The sequence below is a fragment of the Lepidochelys kempii genome, chromosome 6 (assembly GCF_965140285.1).
Source record: "Lepidochelys kempii isolate rLepKem1 chromosome 6, rLepKem1.hap1, whole genome shotgun sequence".
NCBI classification, from domain to species: Eukaryota; Metazoa; Chordata; order Testudines; family Cheloniidae; genus Lepidochelys; species Lepidochelys kempii.
Genome location: NC_136385.1, coordinates 89,251,407 through 89,274,869, shown reverse-complemented (window position 1 = coordinate 89,274,869; position 23,463 = coordinate 89,251,407). Strand labels below are relative to the sequence as shown.

The window sequence follows — 23,463 nt, the reverse complement described above, 5'->3', positions numbered from 1 at the left end:
ACTGACTGGGTGTTCCACTTGATGAGTGCTTGTAGGACTGGATCCAAAGAACACAATGTGGTTCTTGTTCTCCCGTGAATGTTTGGACTAGTGCTGAGGCTAGTGCCCACAGGGGCAGTTATGGCGTGGCATGCAGCATAGATAATGCACCCTCTTCACTAATGGCATAACTTCCACACTCCCTGAAACTCCACGACTTATTGTGCCTGCTTGAGGCACCAATTTCTGCCGTATCCCAACACGACACTGTGCTTTGTTTTTTCCGACGTGCATATTGGCTCTAGACTTTGCACCATAAACCTTCATGAGTTATGAAGTGTCTCTTTTAGTGAGTTTTTTTGATGTTCACATGTTCAACTGCTTTACGGTCATCTTTGCATAGAAAGTTGTCGATTGGCAATCAAATGTACTCACGTTCTTTGACTTTACATTTCAATCTTTGATCTATAGATATCATAATTACAACAGAATTAATGAACTTACATAAGCAGATGCTTTTGCAGAACACAAGACTCCAAAAAAAGATAGAGCTCAATTAACTGAAAGAATGAACATGCCAGTTCAATCTGTTGTAAATGATTCAAAAAAAGACTTTGGTGAAAGAACTGCTTATGTTTTTTCTCAACAAACTATTGTGTCAATCATGATTCTTATAAGTGCCAAGTGGGGAAACCCAATGGTCAAAAGTAATCTGCCCCAAGTTTTGCCAAACCTCTGGAATACCCGCTAAAGCAAAATGGATGAACTGGTGATTGAGCAAGGATTATAAACCATAGGACTGCGGGTATATCAGACATAGCAGAGAGTTCAGACTCTGGAAGACTCATTATCACAACACTGATGTCTTGCTCAAACTAATTTGGATTGATCAACTGCTTTGGCTTCAGAGACTCCTTACCAAGAAGGCCTCTAGTGGTATACACTGCTGTGATGAGCAAACTGAAAAGTGAATGGAAAACAGGAAGAAAAATTACCCCAAATAAACAAAAAAGGAGGATTTACAAAAGTCAGGGGAAGTGTTAATCTGACCTCCACAAGCTAATTTACATGGCCAATACTTTATGTGCCAGTAATAACCACTCACTGATGTTGGCACTATTAGAGGAGAAATATTATTACAAGGAAGAACAAACAATGTTTCCAGTTTATTAAGTACAACATGTTTTCTATCAATACCAGGCACAAACATATTAGTCTTTCACTCCTTTGTTTTCAAACACGCTGGAGTCATTGCATAAAATCCGCCACCCTCTGCATTTCATATTACTACAAACTGACACAGCAAGGCAGTAGCTGATCTTGCTTCAATCTCTGTCAGTTCTTGATCTTCTTCAAAACACAGTGTAACTACTAGTCTTTAGTGATCTTCACTAATAATATTCCTGTTCGTCATCAGTTTTATTATGTTAGAATCTGAGGGTGAAAGTAAAATTTGCTCCAATGTGTGAAGTGGATGAAACAAAAATAATGATACTATTGGAAATGTTAAGATATCAAGCATAGTGGTAATGCAAAATCTGAGCTCATGCAGTTTTCCCACCGTTAGTTACTCTCTTTTGGGTCCAGTATATTCTGGTAGACGTATACTCTGATACACTGCTGCTTTGTTGGTTAATAAAGTGTAAAGTGTATTCACCAAGTCAACTTAATGGCTACAGTTATTTTATTTTGTGAAAGGAAGGCGATTCTAACCTGTTGATAGCTGAAATCCTGCTTAGACATCAGTTTGTGGCCTGATATTACAGAGATTGATTTTTATAAATAGCATACAGAGAACACACCCATTGTGCCACATAAAGAATTTGTGAAACAATATAACTACGTCTGTGAAAGTCAAATACTGAAAAACAAAACTCTAGGTCTCCAATCTGCAAGTTAGAGCAGTTCCCAGGTAGTGGTTATTTCTTTATTTGTGTATTTATTTTATCGTGCATTTTAATTTATGGAAGTCTCTTTGAAAAGGTTTGCTTCAGAAATTTGGTCAGCTAATATCTGTTCTGTGACAAATGCACCATATAAGAGTTTCTACCTGTAGTGGGGCGACTGCCCCACCCCTATGAGAGATAGGGCTAGAGTAGGCCAGAGCGGCTGCACAGAAGGGCAGCCAATCAGGAAAAGGCCTACTGGGAGCCAATCAGGGCCAGTATTACAGCCAGCCAATCAGGGCTAGGCTAGGCCCTATATAAAGGCTGCCCAGGAAGGGAGCAGGGAGTCTGTCCCAGACCTTCATGGGTGAAGGAGACAGAGCAGGAGACAGGCACCTCAGACAGAGCAGTGCTGGGCAGGCTTCGGGGAGCATAGAAGGGCTCTGGCCCAATACCTGTCAGACTGCGGGCCCTGATAGAAAGGGCCTAGAGGGTGCGAAGGGCCAGAGGGGAAGTGGCCCAGGGACAGTTAGACAAGGGGAGAGAAGGAGGGAAGGGAGGCTGCCACTAGAGGGTTCCTGTGTTGGGACCCAGAGTAGTGGGTGGGCCTGGGTCTCACCCTTTCTCCTTGTACAGCATCTGGCCATGGAAGGGTGGCCATGACAGACTGCAACCGGCCATTGAACAGAGGGGCTAGACTCATGGGGTTGTGGTTGGCCACTGCGGCAGGAGCGAACTGGAAAGACTGCGGTTAAACTCCCACCCCGGAAGGGGGCAAGTGTGGACTTGGGGATTACGTTTTACGTCTAACTAGAGCCACATGAAACATGGTAGTTTCAGTTTGCAGTGGTTTTCATCTCTTGAGTTTCACTATGAATTTCAGGTTCAAACTAGCCAGAAAATTCAAAGTAAGTTTAGTTTTTTTTACTTTAAATTATAAAAATTTCCCTATCACATGTTGGAAACAGAAAAGAAGGATTTCTTTTTTCTGAAGTTATTCTATTTTATCAATAGACTACACAGGCAAACTGTCTGCTTATAGCCTGATCCTGCAAAGTACTATGGGTAATACTTACTAACCCACTGTAAGCGTTACTCCAAAGAGGAAGGGTCTGTAGGATTAGGCCCCTAATATATTTTATTCATTCTATGAGGAAGAAATCTGGGCCACTGACATGACGCTTCAGATTCTAAAAGACATTTTTGAAATTGCATGTCAGCCATTGCAGTTAATTTTGACTCTCATTAGTTTAATAACAATATTTTATGTTACTTTTTTAAAAAAAACCTTTACAAAGACTATTTTAATGAAGGGATTAAAAATACAAAAAACAAAGACAGGTAACTTGAGAATCAACTTTGGAATGTATACGGCTAGTTCAAATGTGCAAGCTTGAACTTAACAAATGTTTAAAATATTTGAGTTTTTTAAACAGTGCCAAAATAAACCACATCTTTTCTAAAGACTACATATTTAGCTAGGCACTGGCAATGCAGATCTTTCAACCATTCCAAGTATTTGTTTAAAAGCCTCACAGAACACGTGCGCTCCCTACAAAACTGGAGAATGAAATGTTTAGACCACTGAAGCCCAGCAACTGACTTACGATCAAGCTAAAACAAGACAAACACTTTGTTTCTTGGATTTGCGAATACATTTTTTATTTACCAGTGCAGTGGAAGAAAAAGGAATATTTTGCACAGACCTTATGCTAATTGGTGTAATTATAAAAGCCAGATGAACTTCACATAATGCTGCAACGCTGTCAAGTATAGTACCAGAAAAACTGCCATTCATTTGTTGCAAGAGTTTTCTCTGCCTCACAGTAAATTGTTTTATGCTGGTACATGGGGTACAGCACCCCCAAAAAGCAGCTTTCATATGGCATTATTTTAAACAAAGACAAACAAAGGCATGTAGAAACTTACATTTAGATAGCAACTTCATTGTTGTGTGTGAACTAAAGCAATTACAATTCAAGGTCACCTAATAAGATTTTTTTATAAAACCATTTTAATGTGGAAACTAAAGTGAATGAAAATCTTATAAACTATCCTATAATTTGAAAAAAATGGAATGTCTCTGTGACAACGCATTGACATTATTAAACTATTTCAATATGATAGCTTATTTGTAAAAGCTGTCTTCAAATTCTCATACATTAATAATTAACTAATGAGTCTGCCTAGCAGCTGAATATATTTAAAGAGGGTTATAACTGATTTCATCGATAGGGTCCCACTACAAGACTGAGTGGGCTATGAACTTTTCAACTATCAGCAGCTTCCCTGACACCAATGTACAAAACTATGCGGTGAGATTTTGGCTGTGGGTTGAATGAAAAACAGTACTAAATAACTAAAGGGCCACAGTTCTGTTCTGTTAAAGTTGACTTGTCACAATATTGTTAATTAGTGAGGGCTTAGGGAAGGCTTACTATGAATATAATTACAGTACTGAAAAGCATTAATAACATTCTTATCCGGAGACAACGTGACACTATTTACATATTTTATCATGGCATGCATCATGAATGGCTCCCAGTGCTGTCATTCGCTGCATGATCAGAGAAATGCACAAAATCTCAGGAGGGATATGAAATGTACATATATCTCCATGCTACATCAAAGTAATGGTGACACTGCTTACACCAGTAATTACCATTGTCATAGTCTTTGCCTATGGAAGACAAGCCCTTACTCTGAACTGGTGGTAAAGGCACTGTCACTACTGGGATGTAATCTGACACAGTCTCATCCTTCCCCATAAATTAGGAGACTAATAAATAATGTCTATTTTGCGGTTATACAGTATTTTACACCTGAACAGACATTAACTAATCAATCCGCTCAACAATTCTGGGAGGAAAAGCAAAAGCAAAATACTATTATCTCCATTTTACAGATGGGGAAACTTAAGAGGGTGAAATCCTGCCCCCCATTAAAGGTGAATGGCAAAACTCCCCTTGATTTTAATGGGTCCAGGAATTCACCTACACTACAGAGATTAAAGGCCTGATCCCATACCACTGAAGTCACTGGGGGGATTAACCGTTCATTTCAATGGGAGCAGGAGAATAAATCAATTTATTTCAATGGGAGTTTACCCATTGGGGGGAGGGATAGCTCAGTGGTTTGAGCATTGGCCTGCTAAACCCAGGGTTGTGAGTTTAATCCTTGAGGGGGCCATTTAGGGATTTGTGGCATAAATTGGGGGTTGGTCCTGCTTTGAGCAGGGGGTTGGACTAGATGACCTCCTGAGGTCCCTTCCAATCCTGATATTCTATGATTCTATACCTTGGCACTTTTGAAAAATCCCACTAGGTGCCTAAATACCTTTAAAAATCGGGCCCTAAATGACTTGCCCAAGGCCACACACCAAGCCAGTAGCAGGACAGGATTAGAACTCAAGGGGTCCTTCTCGTTTAGATGAGCCTTCCCAAGCATTTTCCCAAAGACGACAAATATTTGTAGCTGACTTTTTAAAAAGTGATGGGTAATTTAACAATGAATAAAAGTCATTTGTAGTTGCACTACAAGGGTGCGAAAAATCCATGCTAAAAGGTAATCCGATCTCATGCTTCATGGTATAAGTGGTAACACAGAGTCAGGAAGGAATTTTCCCTCATATACAACATGGCACAACTATATTATGGATGGTCATCATCTTGCTCTGAAGAATCAACTATTGGCCACAACCAGAAAGAGTATATTTGACTTAATGACTACTGATCTGATCTTGTATGATCAATCCTACTTTCCTGGATAAAAAGGGAGGATGGAAGCATGATCATGTAAAGTCTGCATGTAAAGGATTAGGAGCTCTTTCATTAGGGATTCTGTTTTTCATTTGGGGGGGGGGGTTATTTTTAGGATTTTTTTTTTTTTTAGTTTTATGTAGCTGTCCAAAAATCAGGGTAGATTTTTTTGTGGGCTGCCTCTTTATATACACTGCAATGAGTGATGTATATTATATATATTACTCATTACAGTAGCATACACTGTAATGATTAATCTCTTTATAATGTTCCCTAGTGAACTTTAACACAGTACTGTTTTCAAAGAGCACTATGTCATAGCGCACTAGGGAACCTTTTGTGCATGCCAGCCATGTCTACATGGACCAATTAATGTGTAAAACATTAGTGCGCTTTAGAAATCACATCCCACAGTCCACATTATTGCTCCACGTAGGCAAGTTCTTTGATACAAGTAACCATTTCTGCTGTTCATTGGATAAACACCAGTTTCATTTTTTGCACTAAGAGCGCTATATCAGTTAAAACTGAAAATCAGAAGCCCTACCCTTAAGAGAGAATCAAGGGGAAAATTCTAGATATACCTGGATAAATGTGAAAGTGACACCTAGGTCACTCAAGCATGGACGAAAACTTCTTCCTTCCTTGTTTGCCATTTCCCTCAAGCAGAATTGGCACAGAGGTGTCCACAGCATGTGGCATGCCACTCAGTACACCACTGGGGGTACAGTAAGGGTATTAGAATAGGTTAGTAGTTGCTTCCAATCTAGTGAGAGCAGCATCCTCAAGAGAGTAATTACAGGCTCACTTTGCGCACAAGAGGAACTAGGGCCTGGTGCAGCAGTCATTGGTTCCTCTAGGGTTTTACCAGTTTCCAGGTCTGGAAGCATTAAAGGGTCATCTGTGGTTTCATGACTATGGAGGTTCAGAAGCAATAATCACAGTCTGTCTTGGGGCAGAGTGGGTGGTTTGGAATCACTCATAGAGTCTCCTGGGGCATAACAAGTACTATGAACTGTAGGTAAACGTACCTTCCTCTGCAAGTGGCCTAGTTGGCATACTGAAACCAAAAGGAGCCTAGGTCTGCAGACAAAGAATGCAGAGTATTCTGCATTCTGCACGTTGCAGTGTCTGACCAGAAAGATGGACCCTGAGTCTGACCCTCCACATTAAACGGCATATTGCAGATTTCTTTCCTTCATTCTTCTATTCTCTTCTTTCATTGTATCTATAAAAACAATCACTAAAGAGAGAAGACAGCATAAACACACAAAAGCCAGACGAGGGGGGCTGAGCAGACGGTTCAGTGCTTCCATTTCAAAGGAGGAGGCAAGAGGATTGATATAGAAGAGGTGAGGCTGTGCCTTACACAGTGGAGGTGAATGGCAGTTCCTTTGCCCCAGCAAGGTGGAGTATTAACCCCTCAGAGATTTTCTTTCACAGGAGAGGGAAGAAGAGTGTCATATAACAATCAGAATAATCTTCTCTACAGCTTCAACACTAATCAATGTAACTATGTTTTTACAATTTAATGAATCTACTCTTTTAGTGAAATCTAACTGTACATACATGTATATAAGGAGCTGAAACTGATCTATAGTAGGATTCTGTGCTAGCTACAGAAATTCTTTTTAAAGCCATGTGTATACCTTCCCCATGATGCATTTACATAATTCTGATTAACAAACTACAATATAGAGGGATTATGAGTGTGCATCAGAAGGAAAACATCTCCATGATATTAATATACATAGAACATTGAATCTGAACTTCTATTATCAATTAAGAAATACATTCAACATTAAAATATTCAATTGTTTGCAGACTGATAAATAGCACAGTAGATTTACATTTTGAGACTGTGCTTTGTAGGACTGGCCCCTGAAGCAGGCCGTATGTAACAACATGACCAGACTATGCCTTTCAGCACATTGCAGTCCGACAATGTTAACTGAGAGAAGAGACTACTGTTAAAACAGCACACAAATGATTTCCACAATACTCACTGACCATACCACAATACAGCTGCTTAAAGCAAATACATGTTTGCAGAGATACAGTTTGACAAATAACACAACTCAGCAGCGAAGTGGTTAAACATTTATGATTTGATTTTATCTCAGTCTGGAATGTCATTGGAGTGTCCCACTTCTAACAACTGTTTGCTAAGTTAAGGCTTTAGTGTTTACATAGTGCTGAATGAAGCAGCCTGGTCACCAGATGTGAATACTTCCCTAGGCTGGCGCTTTCAGTCAGATCACAGTCCTAATGGTCCCTGCTCCAATCTTCTTCCTCAGGACGTCCACCAGTCTTTCCAACCTGAGATGCGGGCAATGTGGGGAAGGGAGGGAAGAAAATAAAAAGGAAGCTAACATTAGGAATGTTCTGGCTGAAAGAGACAGTGTTTGCACTGAACCAAGCTGTCCTGGTGGTGGTCATGCTAAGAAACAAAGCATTACTGTAAAAGACAGACACTAGGGCAGAATGCCGACAACGTGAGAGAAACTTTTAACCTACAGCCCAACCCAGTCACAGTCCGAGGTGTCTATCAACTCATCTTCCCTCTGTGTAGGACATACGGTGTCTGAGACCCCCATGACACACTAGTTTACACAGGACTGTCTGAATAAATCTTGCTGCAGATATGCCGCGATACACGGGCAGCACATTCAATTCCTGGAGAAAAAAAACAACCCGACTCGGTGGCTGTTGCCTTCACTAAACGCAATACTAATTGTCTTGTCTTCTTTAAAAGAAAACTAGCACGTGGTACTAAAGCTATGTGCACACTACAAGCGGTACAGGGGCAAGTCTGCAGCACTGCAGCGATGCTGATGTGGCACGGGTGCTTCCTTCATTGACGAAAGGGTTTTTTCTGTCACTAGTTAATCCACCTCTCCGAGAGACAGCAGCCAGTTCGACAGAAGAATTCTTAGCTGCACCTACAGTGGGGGTTAGGTTGACCTAACTAAGGTGCTGAGGGTGCCAAATTTGTCACAGCCCTGAGCACTGTAGCTAGGTCGATCTAATTTTTAAGCCTTAGCTCAATTGCGCAATGTGCCTTGCACATACTGTATGTTTATCTCTAAAAATCCCATGTGTGAAAATCTCTTTTCAAAATACATGATAAAAGTCCAGTTTCTGAGTTGAGAGTGTATAAGATGTTATGTCTACACGGGTTCACATGTTTTGAATTGATGATACAAACAAGAGCATACCATAATTTGGGGTCAAATCCTGCAAAATGCTCAGAGTACTCAGTTCCCATAGACTCCAATGCAGTGGGAGCGAGGGTGTTCAGTGCCTCACAAGATCAGACTCTTCCTGGCATACAGCCAAACCCAAATTCTAAATTTTTTCCAGGAGTTCACAGTCATATGCATTTTTCTTAAGCACTCCAGGGAAAGTGTATTTAGCTATTTCCTTGGTTTAATCTGTTTTTTTAAATGTAATACTCCAATGAAGGTTCTCCCACAAATAAACACAGAGCATAAAGCTGGACATTGAGGGAAAGGGAATATTTTCAGTGCCTATGCCAGTTAACAAGAGTTGTGACTTGTGAGTCCAATTAGCTGCACACAACACTGAAGGTTCACCATCTTTTCTGGTCTGAGAAAATGTTGTGTGTATATGTGTTGTATACTGCACAACACTGGAACATAAATACAATATAAAAATAATTTAACCCCCTTAAAGCTGAAAAATGCATTTGACCTAATGGATGCATTAGTGACTTAGTGCAAAAGAATTAGTTCATGCTTCTTGGATTTACTGCCACAAGTTATAACATCTGATAATCACTAATGTGTACAATTAGGTACTGAAACACTCGCATTTTCCAGTAACCCCTGAGTACCATGAAACTACACCTTTTATTGTGCTATTCAGATGGCTTAAATCCTGAAACTAGATTAGGAACTCACTACCAAAAACAACTGAGGGGAAGATTATCGACAGGCACCAGGAAATGACACATGGAAAATGCAGATGGTACTGGTTGCATTTTCCATGGTGAAGGTACTGGAGATGCAGTTTTTATGTCTGTGTAGTTTCACATTTTAAGTACTAGCATAGGTAGTATCATTACAGGTTAACTATTCCTCCTCTTCCCCTTCCCGCTTGTCTATATATCTTTGTACCTTTGTCATTTTTTCTTTTGTCTTTTATTTGCTATAATTTCCATTATTTACCATAACACATGCATCTACAGGAGTTCATCAAACTTTTGGGGGTGAGGATCCGGCAGGAAACAACTTACCCACCATGATCTACACAACTCTCTTAAGTCAGTTCTTATGCAGTTTACTCTAACCAGAAATACTTTTCCAGGCTGGTTAAGTGAGTGGCTTTTAGGTCGTAGAAGATCTAAGGATTTTACCTCATAGCTTTCACATGATATGCCATATTTTTCTTCCCTCTTACTTAGAAGTTCATATATTTTATCATTTCCTATTTCAGGGACAATATTAAAATAATTTGGAATACAGCTGGTTGAAAAATTTATGATGTAATGTTTTTCTGTTAGCAGATGCTGATTTGACAAAATCAAAACATTTCATGGGACTGCATCTATTTTGTTGAAATTTTTGATGGGGAATTATTGAAACATTTCATAGGGATGAAACAGTCCATTCAGACTTCATCATTTTGATAACAAATATGTTATTAATGAAATCTTTCAACTTTTATAATAGTCAAAATAATAAAATTATAAAAGTCAAAACGATAAAGTTGAAACAAAACATTTTGACCTTATTGAAATGAAATCTTTTAATTAAGTCCAAATTAACTATTTAGTTTCACAAAAAAATTCCCAGATTTCTACTTTTCGTCCCAATTCAGGATGAAACACAATTTCAAAATCTTTTCCCATGGGACAGGAATTCCATTTTTCAACCACATCTAATTTGAACAATTGAAGTCAATGGAGTGATACCAATTCACATCATCTGAGGATCAGACCCACTGTATCTTATCTGTTTTCCATCTGCAGGAAATATGCCCTTTTTCATGGAATAGACATCAGTTCCCTAACCTTCACCAACCAGGAATTGCCTAATGTCTCTGCAAAAGATCTGGGAGATATCCAAGAAGAGTAGCTTTCCTTTGATGGCTTTTTCAGGTTAAGGATTAAGATGACATTTTTAATCTTCACGAATAGGGGCTGTAGGAAGGGCCAGTTCTATGGGTGGGCAAGCAGGGTGGTTGTCTTGGGTGCCAACTTCCAGGGGTACTGAAGTGCTGTGCTGGTTTTTTGCCCCACTCTAATCCTGATTGGCTGGTTGTGTTTTCTCCCACTTTCAACTGCTGTCGGGAGGCATGGTCCTAAAACATTTTCTGTCCTGGCTGGCAAAATGGCTCGGGCTGTTGCTGGCTCTAGACCTGTTCAGGCCCACAAAGCTCAGTGTTATAGCAATATGGAAAGGGAAGGAGGCTAGGCCTCATTTAGATGTTATCATTCATCTCCCTTTACTTTCAGCAGCTGCTAGGACCTTTGGATTTCACAGGTATCTTATTTATTATGTTCAATAGCACCACAACAACCTTCTCAGCCACTTTAAGCACCTATGAAAATCTCTCTCATACTAGTACTTATCCCCAGGATAATACAACCCCTGCTATGGAACAAAAGGGATGAAGAAACTAATCTGACACACTGAAAGTCTGAGATTTGAGGGTTCATTATTTTTTGGAAAACAGAAACACCTGATAGCGTGATTATTTAAATCAGTGTTGTATTAAAAGCAATGCTGTGCAGCTGCACACATGGGGAAAAAACTACAATGGTTTCAGTTATTTAAGTACCTTTAAGATCATAAGATAAATATGGAATAGAGATCAATGTTTAAACTTTCTCTTGCAGGTGTGCTTAGATATGTAGCTATGATCACAATTTTGTGATCAACCAATGGCAGAGGACACCAAAGTAGACAAGTTAGTGAAGAGTTGCCCATATTTGAAAAGAAATACCAGTAGGATGAAAGTTGCTGTCTTCTGTTTAACCTTGCAACTGTCAGGCCTCATTGAAAATAATGAGGCTTAACAATCATAGCTTCTGCTCTTCTGATGAATGATGACTGCAATCATCAAAATGAGGTATCTGGCAACAAGTACAAACTATGCAGAGCCTATGTGCCTTTTATGTCAGTCCTGTATGGATTTGCATTTATTTATTATTAGAAAAAATAATTTTTAATCGTAGGAGATTAAGAAACCACATCTCTAACATGGATCTAAACAATTCTGTGAAATAAAAAATAACAGCTAATTATAAATCAAATCACAAAGAGGGTGAAATTCACCCCTGTGCAGAGAGCCAGCAAAATGCCTACTTGTACCCCTAACATACCTCTTAATCCCATAAAATAGTGCTATGGCCTAAATCAGTGGTTAACAACCCCTGGTAAAAGCCCCAGGACTCACTTTTGGGAACTATAATTCTATGTCCCTGTTGTCCATCACAGAGCCCAGTTCTGCCACCCTTACTTACAGAGTAGCACCTTTCTCTGTGAATAGTCAACTAAAGTAATGAGACTACCTGTGTAGTAAGGTATTACCCAGAGTGAGTAAAGGTGACAAAATTGGGCCCTGAATGATCAGCCTCTTTGTTAGCTCAGATGGGCTGCTGCATATTTCCTATCTCCCTTTCAAGGTTGTGCCGTCTAATCCACGGTGGAGCTTGTTGCTCCAAATGCCATTCTTATGGCAGAGATAGTAGCCTAAATTCCTTTGTGCATGCATAGCTGAATGGGAGGTGTAGGAAACTAGTGGGTACACCAGATCTCTTAATTTTGGTAAATTTTCATAAAAAGGATGGAAGCCAATAACCTATAGGAAGTAATATTAAGAACATAAGAAAGACCATTGGTATGACCCAGTAAGGCCAATCTAGCCCAGTATCCTGTCGTCTAACAGTGGCCATTGCCAGATGCTTCATGAATGAACAAAACAGGACAATTTATTGAGGGATCCATCCCCTGACATCTAGTCCCAGCTTCTGGCAGTCAGAAATTTAGGGACATCCAGAGCATGGGGTTGTGTCCTTGACCATCTTGGCTAACAGCCATTGATGTACCTATCCTCCCTGAACTTACTTAATTCTTTTTTGAACCCAGTTATAGTTTTGGCTTTCACAACATCCCCTGGCAATGAGTTTCAAAGGTGACTGTGTGTTGTGTGAAGAAGTTCTTCCTTATGTTTGTTTTAAATCTGCTGCCTATTAATTTCATTGGGTGACCCCTGGTTCTTGTGTTATGTGAAGGGGTAAATAACACTTCCTTATTCACTTTCTCCACAACATTCATTATATACCTCTATACTATCCCCGCCCTAGTCACCTCTTTTCTAAGATGAACAGTCCCAGTCTTTTTGCTCTCTTCTCATACGGAAGCTTTTCCATATCCCTAATCATTTTTGTTGTCCATCTCTGTACTTTTTCCAATTTAATATATATTTTTTGAGAACTGCATGCAGCATTCAAAGTGTGGGCATACCATGGATTTACATAGTGACACTCGATATTTTCTGTCTTATTATCTATCCTTTTCCTAATGGTTCCTAACAGTGATAGCTTTTTTGACCGCCACTGCACATTGAGCTGATGTTTTCAGACAACTATCCATGATGACTCCCAGATCTCTTTCTTGACTGGTAATAGATAATTTAGACCCCATTATTTTGTACATATTAGGGCTGTCAATTAATTGCAGTTAATTCACGCGATTAACTAAAAAAGAGTAATCGTGATTTAAAAAATTAATCACGACTAATCGCACTGTTAAACAATAAAATACCAGTTGAAATGTATTAAATATTTTTGGATGTTTTTCTACATTTTCAAATATATTGATTTCTATTAAAACACAGAATACAAAGTGTACAGTGCTCACTTTATATTATTATTTTTATTACAAATATTTGCACTGTAAAAAGATAAAAGAAATAGTACTTTTCAATTCACCTCATACAAGTACTGTAGTGCAATCTCTTTATCATGAAAGTGCAACTTACAAATGTAGTTTTTTTTACATAACTGCTCTCAAAAACAAAACAATGTAAAATTTTAGCGCCTACAAGTCCACTCAGTCCTATTTCTTGTTCAGCCAATTGCAAAGACAACGAAGTTTGTTTACATTTACAGGAGATGCTGCTGCCTGCTTCTTATTTACAATGTCACCTGAAAGTGAGAACATGTGTTCCCATGGCACTTTTGTAGCTGGTGTTGCAAGGTATTTACGTGACAGATATGCTAAATATTCGTATGCCCCTTCATGCTTCAGCCACCATTCGAGAGGATATGCTTCCATGCTGATGATGCTTGTTAAAAAATAATGCATTAATTAAATTTGTGACTGAACTCCCTGGGGGAGAATTGTATGTCTTTGGCTCTGTGTTACCTGCATTCTGCCATATATTTCATGTTATAGCCATCTCGGATGGTGACCCAGCACATTTGTTTTAAGAACGCTTTCACAGCAGATTTGACAAAACACAAAGAAGGTACGAATGTGAGATTTCTAAAGACAGCTACAGCTCTCAACCCAAGGTATAAGAATCTGAAGTGCCTTCCAAAATCTGAGAGGGACGAGGTGCGGAACATGCTGTCAGAAGTTTTAAAAGAGCAACACTCAGATATAGAAACCACAGAACCCGAACCACCAAAAAAGAAAATCAACCTTCTGCTGGTGGCATCTGACTCAGATGATGAAAATGAACATGTGTTGGTCTGCTCTGCTTTGGCTCATTATTGAGCAGAACCCATCATCAGCATGGCCACATGTCCTATGGAATGGTGGTTGAAGATGAAGGGACATATGAATCTTTAGCGCATCTGGCACGTAAATATCTTGCGACGCCTGCTACAACAGTGCCATGAAAACGCCTGTTCTCACTTTCGGGTGACATTGTAAACAAGAAGCAGGCAGCATTATCTCCTGCAAATTGTAACCAAGTTTGTTTGTCTGAGCGATTGGATGAAGTAGGACTGAGTAGACTTGTAGGCTCTAAAGTTTTACATTGTTTTCTTTTTCAATGCAGTTATTTTTTATAAATTATTCTACATTTGTAAGTTCAATTTTCACGATAAAGAGATTGCACTACTGTACTTGTATGAGGTGAATTGAAAAATACTCTCTTTTATTTTTTACAGTGCAAGTATTTGTAATAAAAATAAATATAAAGTGAGCACTGTACACTTTGTATTCTGTGTTGTAACTGAAATCAATATATTTGAAAGTGTAGACAACATCCAAAAATATTTAAATAAATGGTATTCCATTATTGTTTAACAACGCAATTAATCACGATTATTTTTTTAATCGCTTGACAGCCCTAATACATATGTATTCATTTTTATTCATCTTGTATATTTGTGTTGATATATTTTAGTTAAGTTGCAAACACATTTATTACATTTGTCTATGATCTTGCAAAACAGGATGAATTAAACTTTTCACTGCTGTGAGTCTTATACTGTGAAGAAATACTTTGCGGAGGAGGTACTCTTCTGAGGATAACTAAGATGCATAAGACAACGCTTATCCCAAAGTATAAGCATGGATAATGACCCAATTTGCTTCACCTCTTGAAGCTACCCAAAGAATATCCTCAGGAAGAACGAGGGAGTACTTGTGGCACCTTAGAGACGAACAAATTTATTTGGGCATAAGCTTTCAGAGATTTTTCTGACCTTTTAGTGAAGATTGAACATGCATGACTGACTGGTGGAAAAAAATCAACTCTAGTGACCAAGGTCCAGACGTTCAAAGATATTTAGGGCCCTGAAGATAACAGATAGGCTCATAGTGGAGTTCTCAAAAGTGCCTAATCTTGTTAGGCACCTAACTCACATTGATTTCAATAGGACAGATACCTAACCTGCTTAGGTATTTTTAGAAATTCCACAGGGCACCTATCTGCCTTGTTGGATGCCTAAATGCCTTTGAAAATCTAGCTCTATGAGATTAATTCACCTTACAAATATTACTTTACTGGTGTGCAATTTCTTTTTGCTATATTGTATCTATGTATTCAAAGACCCATGTTAAAAGGGAAAAAAAACACTGGGCCAAATTATGTCCTCATATGGATATGATTGCTCTGCCTTTAGTCATATTGAGCTGCACATTCCAAGGGCAATAAATTCCATGCTTAAAGGATGGATAAAATTTGCCATATTTGAGGAGCATAAAAAGGAGTGAGAAATATTCTTTATCTTTATCTTATTTCTATAGTGCCTATCTAAGTGCTTCTGCTAATAACCTTGCACAAGAAGAAAAGTCCTATAGTTTAAAGGCAAAGACATCTGCAAAGCTGGTACATGAGTATTTCTTACTTTAGCAATAGACGTATTGCCTTTAAGACTCTTGAGTGGTGCTAGACTAATGGTGCTCTTTTTTATATGGAGTTAATTCTAGGCCAAAAGCAAGGAAATCTGTGGCTGAGTGTAGCAGCAAACAGCTTTACTAGTGGGGTCTGCTACTGTGATGTTATCAGGTGGAATAAATTCTTCATGAAATGTTCATAATCTTTGAGAAGAAGGTCCCATCTACAGAAGCAGACTGCCTAAGCAGTCAGGTATTTCTTTTCCAAGACATAGTCTGCTTGCTTGCTTATGCAGTTACTTTAGGTTTGTGCTCTCCTGTCCCTTATGCATGCTGTTCTGATTTGAATACTGGATGTGGTTAGACAGTTCTAAGTGCTTGACTGCTTTGATTTTTAGTAGATTTATGGATTTCCCTTCCTTGGTGTTTCCCTTTGGGTTGCCATACATTGGAGGTGGGCTCCAGATTTCCAGAGTCTGATGTCTACTCTGATTTTGAATAATTCTGAATTATCTGGAAGTTTCCTTATTAAAATATATTTAAAAATTCTTGATGACAGAACTTTTAATATTAGCTATAGGGCTCTCTATTCACTGTTCTTTCAGTTCACCCCTCTACTATGGATGTGTGTGTGTGCAATTTTTGCACCACTGCCCCCCGCACAGGAGACCAGATGAAGGAATACAGCTTTAAACTGGGGTTTGAGTTTACTCTAAGATCTACTGATGAAGGCTAAGAGATGTGCTGAAACAGCGCATTTCCCTACCTGTGCCCCTTCTCTGGCCTGGGCTGCCCATTTTATGGTGGACAGTAGCATTTAGCCACAAAGCTTGAGTAAGGGCTTGTGTAGATCTGCACTGCTCCAAGGGGATCACTGGGAAGATTACAGCTCAGGTCTACCTAAAATATACCTCTACTAGAGAATAGCATTCTTCAATTAGCCTTATGTCCTAATCTGCAACGCAATACATAGACTAGGACAAAACAATAGCTTCTAGCTGCAGATGGATGATAAAAGCGATAAAAACAAAACCCTTGTGGATTTTGAAATACTATATAAAGGCCTATAAACCTATACTCTAACCTTTGGTTATCTGTCCAACAGATTAGATTAGGCTCAGGCCATGAAGATGGCCTTACTTGGGTGCTTGCTGGCTTCTTGTGGAATGTATTTTGCTGACATTAAGGCCTCTCCCAAACCCAACAGTTCTGACACATTCCGTGATGAGTAAGAGGCAGTAGACAGAAAGAGCGGGAGATGTCTGTGTTTAACAGACCAAGTGCAGATCTGCTACAATCCTGTAATAGATTATTTATCGGATAACACCTTGATATGGTTTAGAGGCACAATGCTGATTTCCTCATACTTCTTCACTCCTTCAGCATCTTCTCTACCAGAAAGAATAATTTTGTACTGGATTAAACTTAGAGGTAAATACAGCCAGTTGGGCTCCTTTCAAAATAAACCTGGTTTACATGGGCCTTGGCTAAAATATTAAATATTGTTCTGTGGCCCACAATAGTTAATCTCGCCAAATAGTTTCCCCTATACCTTCTGTCTCAAAGATTATGAACCTGACATCAGCATTGCCACATACCTTCTACCATCACTTACATCAAGGAAAAGTGAGTGTAAAACACTACCATTCTGTTTTGATAGTGTTTTACTCCTAATGACAGGTTTCAGAGTAACAGCCGTGTTAGTCTGTATTGAATTAGGCCCCGTGTATGTATTTGGGACTTAAGTCATTCTTGCTAAGGGTACAGCTCTTCCCCTATTTTAGAATGCTTATTAAGAGCATTTATTGATTGCCCACAAGACATTATCTTATTACAAATAAGACAAACCCCCCTGAAATCACTAATTTACCACCTCAACTGGGTTTCAGTACAACCAGTTCTTTGGAGCAAAGACTGTCTTTGTTTGCTGTACTGTACCATTCTGCGCAAGTTGTTGACCCTAAACAAATAATAATAATTAGAATAGATGATAGATTCATATATTTAAAGGCCAGAAGAGACCATTAGATCCTCCTGGCCAGAGAATTTCATCAGGTTATCCCTTTGTGGAGCCCAATAACTTGTACGGTAGCTTCAGTAGTGACCTTCTGATCCCACATGTGTATTAGAAACCATTTTCTAAATTCTTTCTTTATGTGTGACTTATTTTATGCTGGTTTCTCCATGATAGTTTGTCACTGACAATTATTGCTTCAGGTAATTTTTTTCCATAGTTTGTTCTCTTTCTTGTAGAGTTCATCTAAAAAATCCTGGCATCAGAACATGTGTCTTGGAATGACCACATTTTCACAGCTTTTTTGCTTACATTAACTGGGGGTTTATTTAATTTACATACCAAATATTTACTGGAACAATTCTCTCTGTCATATGCATAAGAAAAACTAGCAGTTTTGCTTTTCAGGTCAGATAGCTTTACCATAGAAAGCCTTTGTGCCAAAGTATTTATTGGTTTGAAGGGAGGAGAAATCACTACTTCCCATCAACCACAGAAGAATACTAGTCTTTCATTTTGGTAGTGTTGTTTGATGTTATTAAAAAGTCATGAACTCCTGAAAGGCTCAGTCTCTCTCCTAACAGCTCCCCACCCTTCTCTCAAGAGAAAAGCTGCATGTGTATATAGCTGTGATATTCATGTGCAGCCCGGAGTTTAAGGGCAGATTCTCAGCTGGCATAATCAGCATATTGATTCCAACAGAACTATGATGATTTACATCAGCTGATGAGTTATTTCAATAATACTTCTGACAGGGTCACTTATTTTCTGCAGTGTCCTGTTATATACAATCCATTTAGCAAGACAACCAACATTCTTCTTAAGAGTTGTATTTACTGCTGCTAAAGCAGGCCAGCTGACAAGTGTCATCAGATACCCACACAGATAAAGGCAAGTTACTGGCAAGATGGAAGAATGATGTGGGATAGCAGTAGCTCTGTGGGATCGTTCAAATCTAAGCTAGGACTGAGGTGGTTGCAAGGTCCCAGATGAGGTTTTTTTTTGTTTGCATGGCTGTTTTAAAGAACTATTCTTTAGATCCTGTAGTATTAGGTTACAGAATAGATAGTACATATCTGCAATGGAGCCAAAGGTAAGCCCTTGCTTAGCCTGCTGGGCAATGCCAAAAATCCATTTCTCTCTCTCTTTTTAACATCAAAACTGACTAACACAGCCTGCTGTGCCTATTGTCACCATGCAGAGTATTTCTAAACTCTAGGTTAGAGTATGTGGTCATGGAACAATCATGGAACAGTATGTGGATGTTTTTCTTTCCATAAGAGATGAGGTTTGTGATCACAGAGATTGAGACTGATAGTGAGAAAGCTTGCCTGCTAACCAATAAACTGAACCAGTACAAAGCTGAGAAAGCTAATAAAGCCATACACATTTTTGTAAAGTAATAAAATCAAGACTATGAGGTTCTCATTTTCGTTTTTGTTTTTAAACCACTGAAAAAGAATAAGATGATCAAGACACAAGAGCAGGGTTTGACATTTTCTTTGTTCCCAAGTCCAGTAGTTGCTATATTCAGTCTTGGATCAGTGCCTGCTAGACTGAGGGACAGTGACAGATTTTAATGGCCCATGGTCTCCCAAACACGAGGGTTGGAAAAGAATGTGAGTACAATCATAGCGAGCTGGGAATTCTCCCTTTCAATGCAGGGCTAGCTCCAGGGCTTCTTATGTGGAATAGGCAAACGTCCTGCAGTGACCCACACTAGCAGATACTGAAAGTTTTGTTGCTCCATGCAATTATTCTGTATGGGACAGCAATCCCTGTTCCAAAACACCGGTCCCTCCAGGGATGCATGTTAGTCCCCCACTAGTCGTGGGAGGAGCTTCTAATAATAAAATGCACTATTACTAAGGCTCAGTCTTTGGCATAGTTATTTTTATAAAAGTCACGGACAGGTCACAGGCAATAAACAAAAATTCATGGAAGCCGTGACCCGTCTGTGACTTTTGCTGCTGTGGCTCCATGGTTTACCCCGCCACTGTGGTAGCTGGGAGCTGTGGGGATCCCCCTTCGCCTGAGGCAGCTGGAAGCCCTCTGCCCACGGCACCTGGGAGCTGCAGGGTGGTCATATTTCCCAAAGAAAAAACAGGACACCCCCCAGCTGCTCGCCCAAGGTGCTCCCTCCCCCTCCCCCCACAAGAGGCTGTCGCCTGTCACTGGAACCATGAGGAGGGGCCCCCTCAGGAGTCTGTCACCTGTCGCTGGAACCTTGCAGGGTGCCCCTGTTGCTGCCTGTCGCTGGAACCCTGCCAGGGTATCAGCTCCAGAGTCTTCCATGAACTCCGTGGTATCAGCTCCGTGACTTCCATGAACTCCGTGACGGAAACGTAGCCTTAACTATTACCACTACTTAGCACTTAGAGTTCGTTTTACCATAAAACTTAAAGTACTTTACAAAGGCGAGTGAGTAACATTAGCTCTGTTTCTCAGATGGGAAAAAGTTTGGGCAGAGAAGTTAAGAGATTTGCTCAAGCTCACACAATAAACCAGTAAGGCCCCAATCCTGCAAACATTTAATGCATGTGTTTAACTTTATTCAGAAGTAGTCTTATTGAGCAGGATTGCTCATGTGTGCAAAGTTGAGCACATGCATAAGTGTTTTCAGGATCAGGACTGAAGAGAGCGCTGGGAATAGACCCTGTCTCTCCTGGCTCCCAGTCCCATGGCCTATCTATTGGACCAAGTTCGTACTTGGGGATCTAGAATGCTTCCAGGTTTTGAGAACTCTCTTAATGATATGTGTCAGAAGGTATGTGCTGCAGGAATTGGAATTAATACAATAATATCTTCTGTTGGAGATTTTGGCCTTCTTTAGAAATACTCAAAAATGACCTCAAAAACTGATTAACTGACAACTGTAAAAACTTTTTTAAGCATAAAAATCTGTTTTAGAGTATTTTCTGTTAGTTACACAGTAAGCCAAATGGTGTATTTTTAAAAGTCTCTAGGGAAGCTGTGATTATCTTTAAATGTTAATGCCATCATTCTAATGCCTCTCGGCGTGCTTCAGACAAGTCCTCCTTGTAAGACCAGATCTGACCTTCCTGTCTGTCTATTCCAGGTCAGCTCCACCTCTCTTATGTGTGCCCTAGTCAAGACTTGTTTATAATGAGGTTTGCAAAATTGCAAACACTGTTACACTGCCCAGGTTTCTGTTTCTCAAACGCATCCCACCAAGCCGTAGTTTTGGGCGGTACCTGCTTAAAACACTAAACACCCTCTTGACACTGTAAACAACGAAGACAAGATTGTGTTCTTTCTTGATTCTGTGCATATTTTGCAAACACTGATGCAGACTCCGTGGGCTCTAGATAGCTCTTATTTTTCTTCTATCTCCTTGTAGGTAGCCGTACCACTATGACTGAGAGCAATGCGGAGTCTGTGGAGCAAACTCTCCCCTTCCCCCCACCCCAAACCACCATCAATTCCCCTTCAATATACTTTTAGAAAAACCCTTTTTTATATAGGCATGATGTGGTTTAGTTGATTTTCCTTCCTGGCATAACTGAGGTGATATTGCTCAAGCTGAAATGGAAGAGATGGTGCCATAGAAAGATCAAATGACAATGGGAAAGGGTTTGAAGGCACAGGAAAGTAGTTAGTTAAGCTCTCACTTGTGATATCTCCCTCATGACAGGCGACAGACGAGTAGCCCAAACTGCCCAACCTTCTGGCAGAATCCAATGGCACACACCGAGCAATACACCTTGCCCATAGACCTTTCAGTACCTCTCGTTTTGGAGGTACTGACAGTTGGTCAAATCCTGCAAACCATTTCTTGAAAAAACAACCGCAGATTATTTATTACTAGTCTCTCAATAATGTAAGGAAAATGCTGTGGACGAACCATTTCTCTACCTACAATATCTATTTCTTGTAATATTTTAAAATATTTCGGATGGGCATTATTAATGGAGAATTAATGGCAATTGGGGCCCCATTGTGCTGGGTGCTGTGCAAACACAGACAAGAATGCGGAGGTGATCACTTGCACGCAGTAGAAAAAAGATTGCAAAAGCATTGTTTGAGGATTAACATTACTCAGCAAAATGTGCCATCTGCACATGCATGGAGCTCTCCTCAAATTATGCTGTAGACATGCTGCCTCTCCACAGGAGTTCCTCATTTAAAATACTAGAACCTGCTCAAAGTCTTATGGGAAAAGCTGGCTGTTAGTTTAGTCACTTAATATTGGGTTAGAAATATGAAAAACTACTTTTTCTTCATAAAATTCGGTAGGTTCCATTTTCACAAAGCACTTACAGCCCTGCTTAACTTTAAGCAAGTGAGTAGTCCCATTGATTTCAAGTCTGTTTAAAGTTAAGCATGGGCTGAAGTGCTTTGCTGGATTGGGGCAATAGTTATTTCCATTGGCTTTGTAAAAAACAAGAGTGACTAGCCCTTCAGTAAAACCTTAGAAGTAATTCATAAGCCTCAAAAAGTCTGAATTTTTCCTGAGTTTTTGCAAACACAGATTTATCTGGCTACAACATTCAATCTTTTGCATATTTTCAGAAACAATTTCAATATTATTAAAAAATACCCTTATTGTTATTCCAACAGCCAACTCACTATTAAATTACTTTTTTACCTTTTTTGATAAATGGCTCTGGCAAGACAATTAAATATCATTTAGTAACAGCAATATAAATGCCATGGGTATATTTTATTTGGATAGAAATGATAAAAGCTAATGATTATTTACTGAGAGACTTACTTTTTCACCTAGGAAAAAAAGCAAGTTCCACAAAAATGTTTTCTTACTTGTCTTCAAGGGGTATTTAGTGTGTTGTCAAAAAGATAATTTAGTAGTTTGTCATAGAACAGTTGACTATATGCTTTAAAATGCTATGTAAATATGCTTCTTGGTACTGGACAAAGTGTACAACTCCAAGATCTAATTTGTTTGTGTTATTGGTCTTACTAAATATTAGTCTTTGCTAGTCTGGTTTACACCATTTATCTTGACAATGCCAACATTCTGATTTTGTTCTGAAGTATTCCACAACAAGCTGATGTTATACAATACTAGCCTTAGAGCTAGCTTTTCCAGTTTACTGAGTATACTTAGTATATTTTGTTACTGATAAATCAATAGAACAATGTTGTAATGTACAAACTTCCATCTCTGTGAAGCAGCTATAAGCAAACTGTAAATGAACACACGGGTCAAAAAATGGAATACTGTGATTATGTTGACTCTGAAAACATTTGATTTTCATACATTTTACTGTTTAGGTAAAATAAGTTGTAGCACTGCCTCCATTTTCTTGAACATTAAAGTGATAAATATTCAAATGATAATAAATATATGGGTTTAGATCCTAGTTATTCATGTTTAAAAACAATTATTGTGAGGATTGGTGTTGCAGGCCATATTTTATAGTAGACAAGTAAATTAAATCATATGTACAAGTAAGTAGATAAATACCTGACTTAGGCTATGTCTATATTTAAAATTGTACAGCTGTAGCGGTCAGTGTGGT

At 39.2% G+C, this 23,463-nt stretch overlaps 1 protein-coding gene across 10 annotated transcripts in view; it reads right to left on the bottom strand.

The window, feature by feature from the left end:
* Positions 1-3,458: 3,458 nt before the first annotated feature.
* Positions 3,459-23,463, bottom strand: part of MIPOL1 (mirror-image polydactyly 1) — a 289,347-nt gene continuing 269,342 nt past the window's right edge. For 9 of the 10 annotated variants that reach the window (XM_078853360.1, XM_073349064.2, XM_078853359.1 and 6 more), the window contains one exon: positions 3,461-7,942. In XM_078853360.1, the coding sequence (XP_078709486.1) occupies positions 7,876-7,942 (67 nt within the window). In that variant the 3' untranslated portion in view covers positions 3,461-7,875. Of the gene's footprint in view, positions 7,943-23,463 lie in introns of all 10 variants that reach the window. The other variant, XM_073349068.2, reaches the window with a different exon arrangement.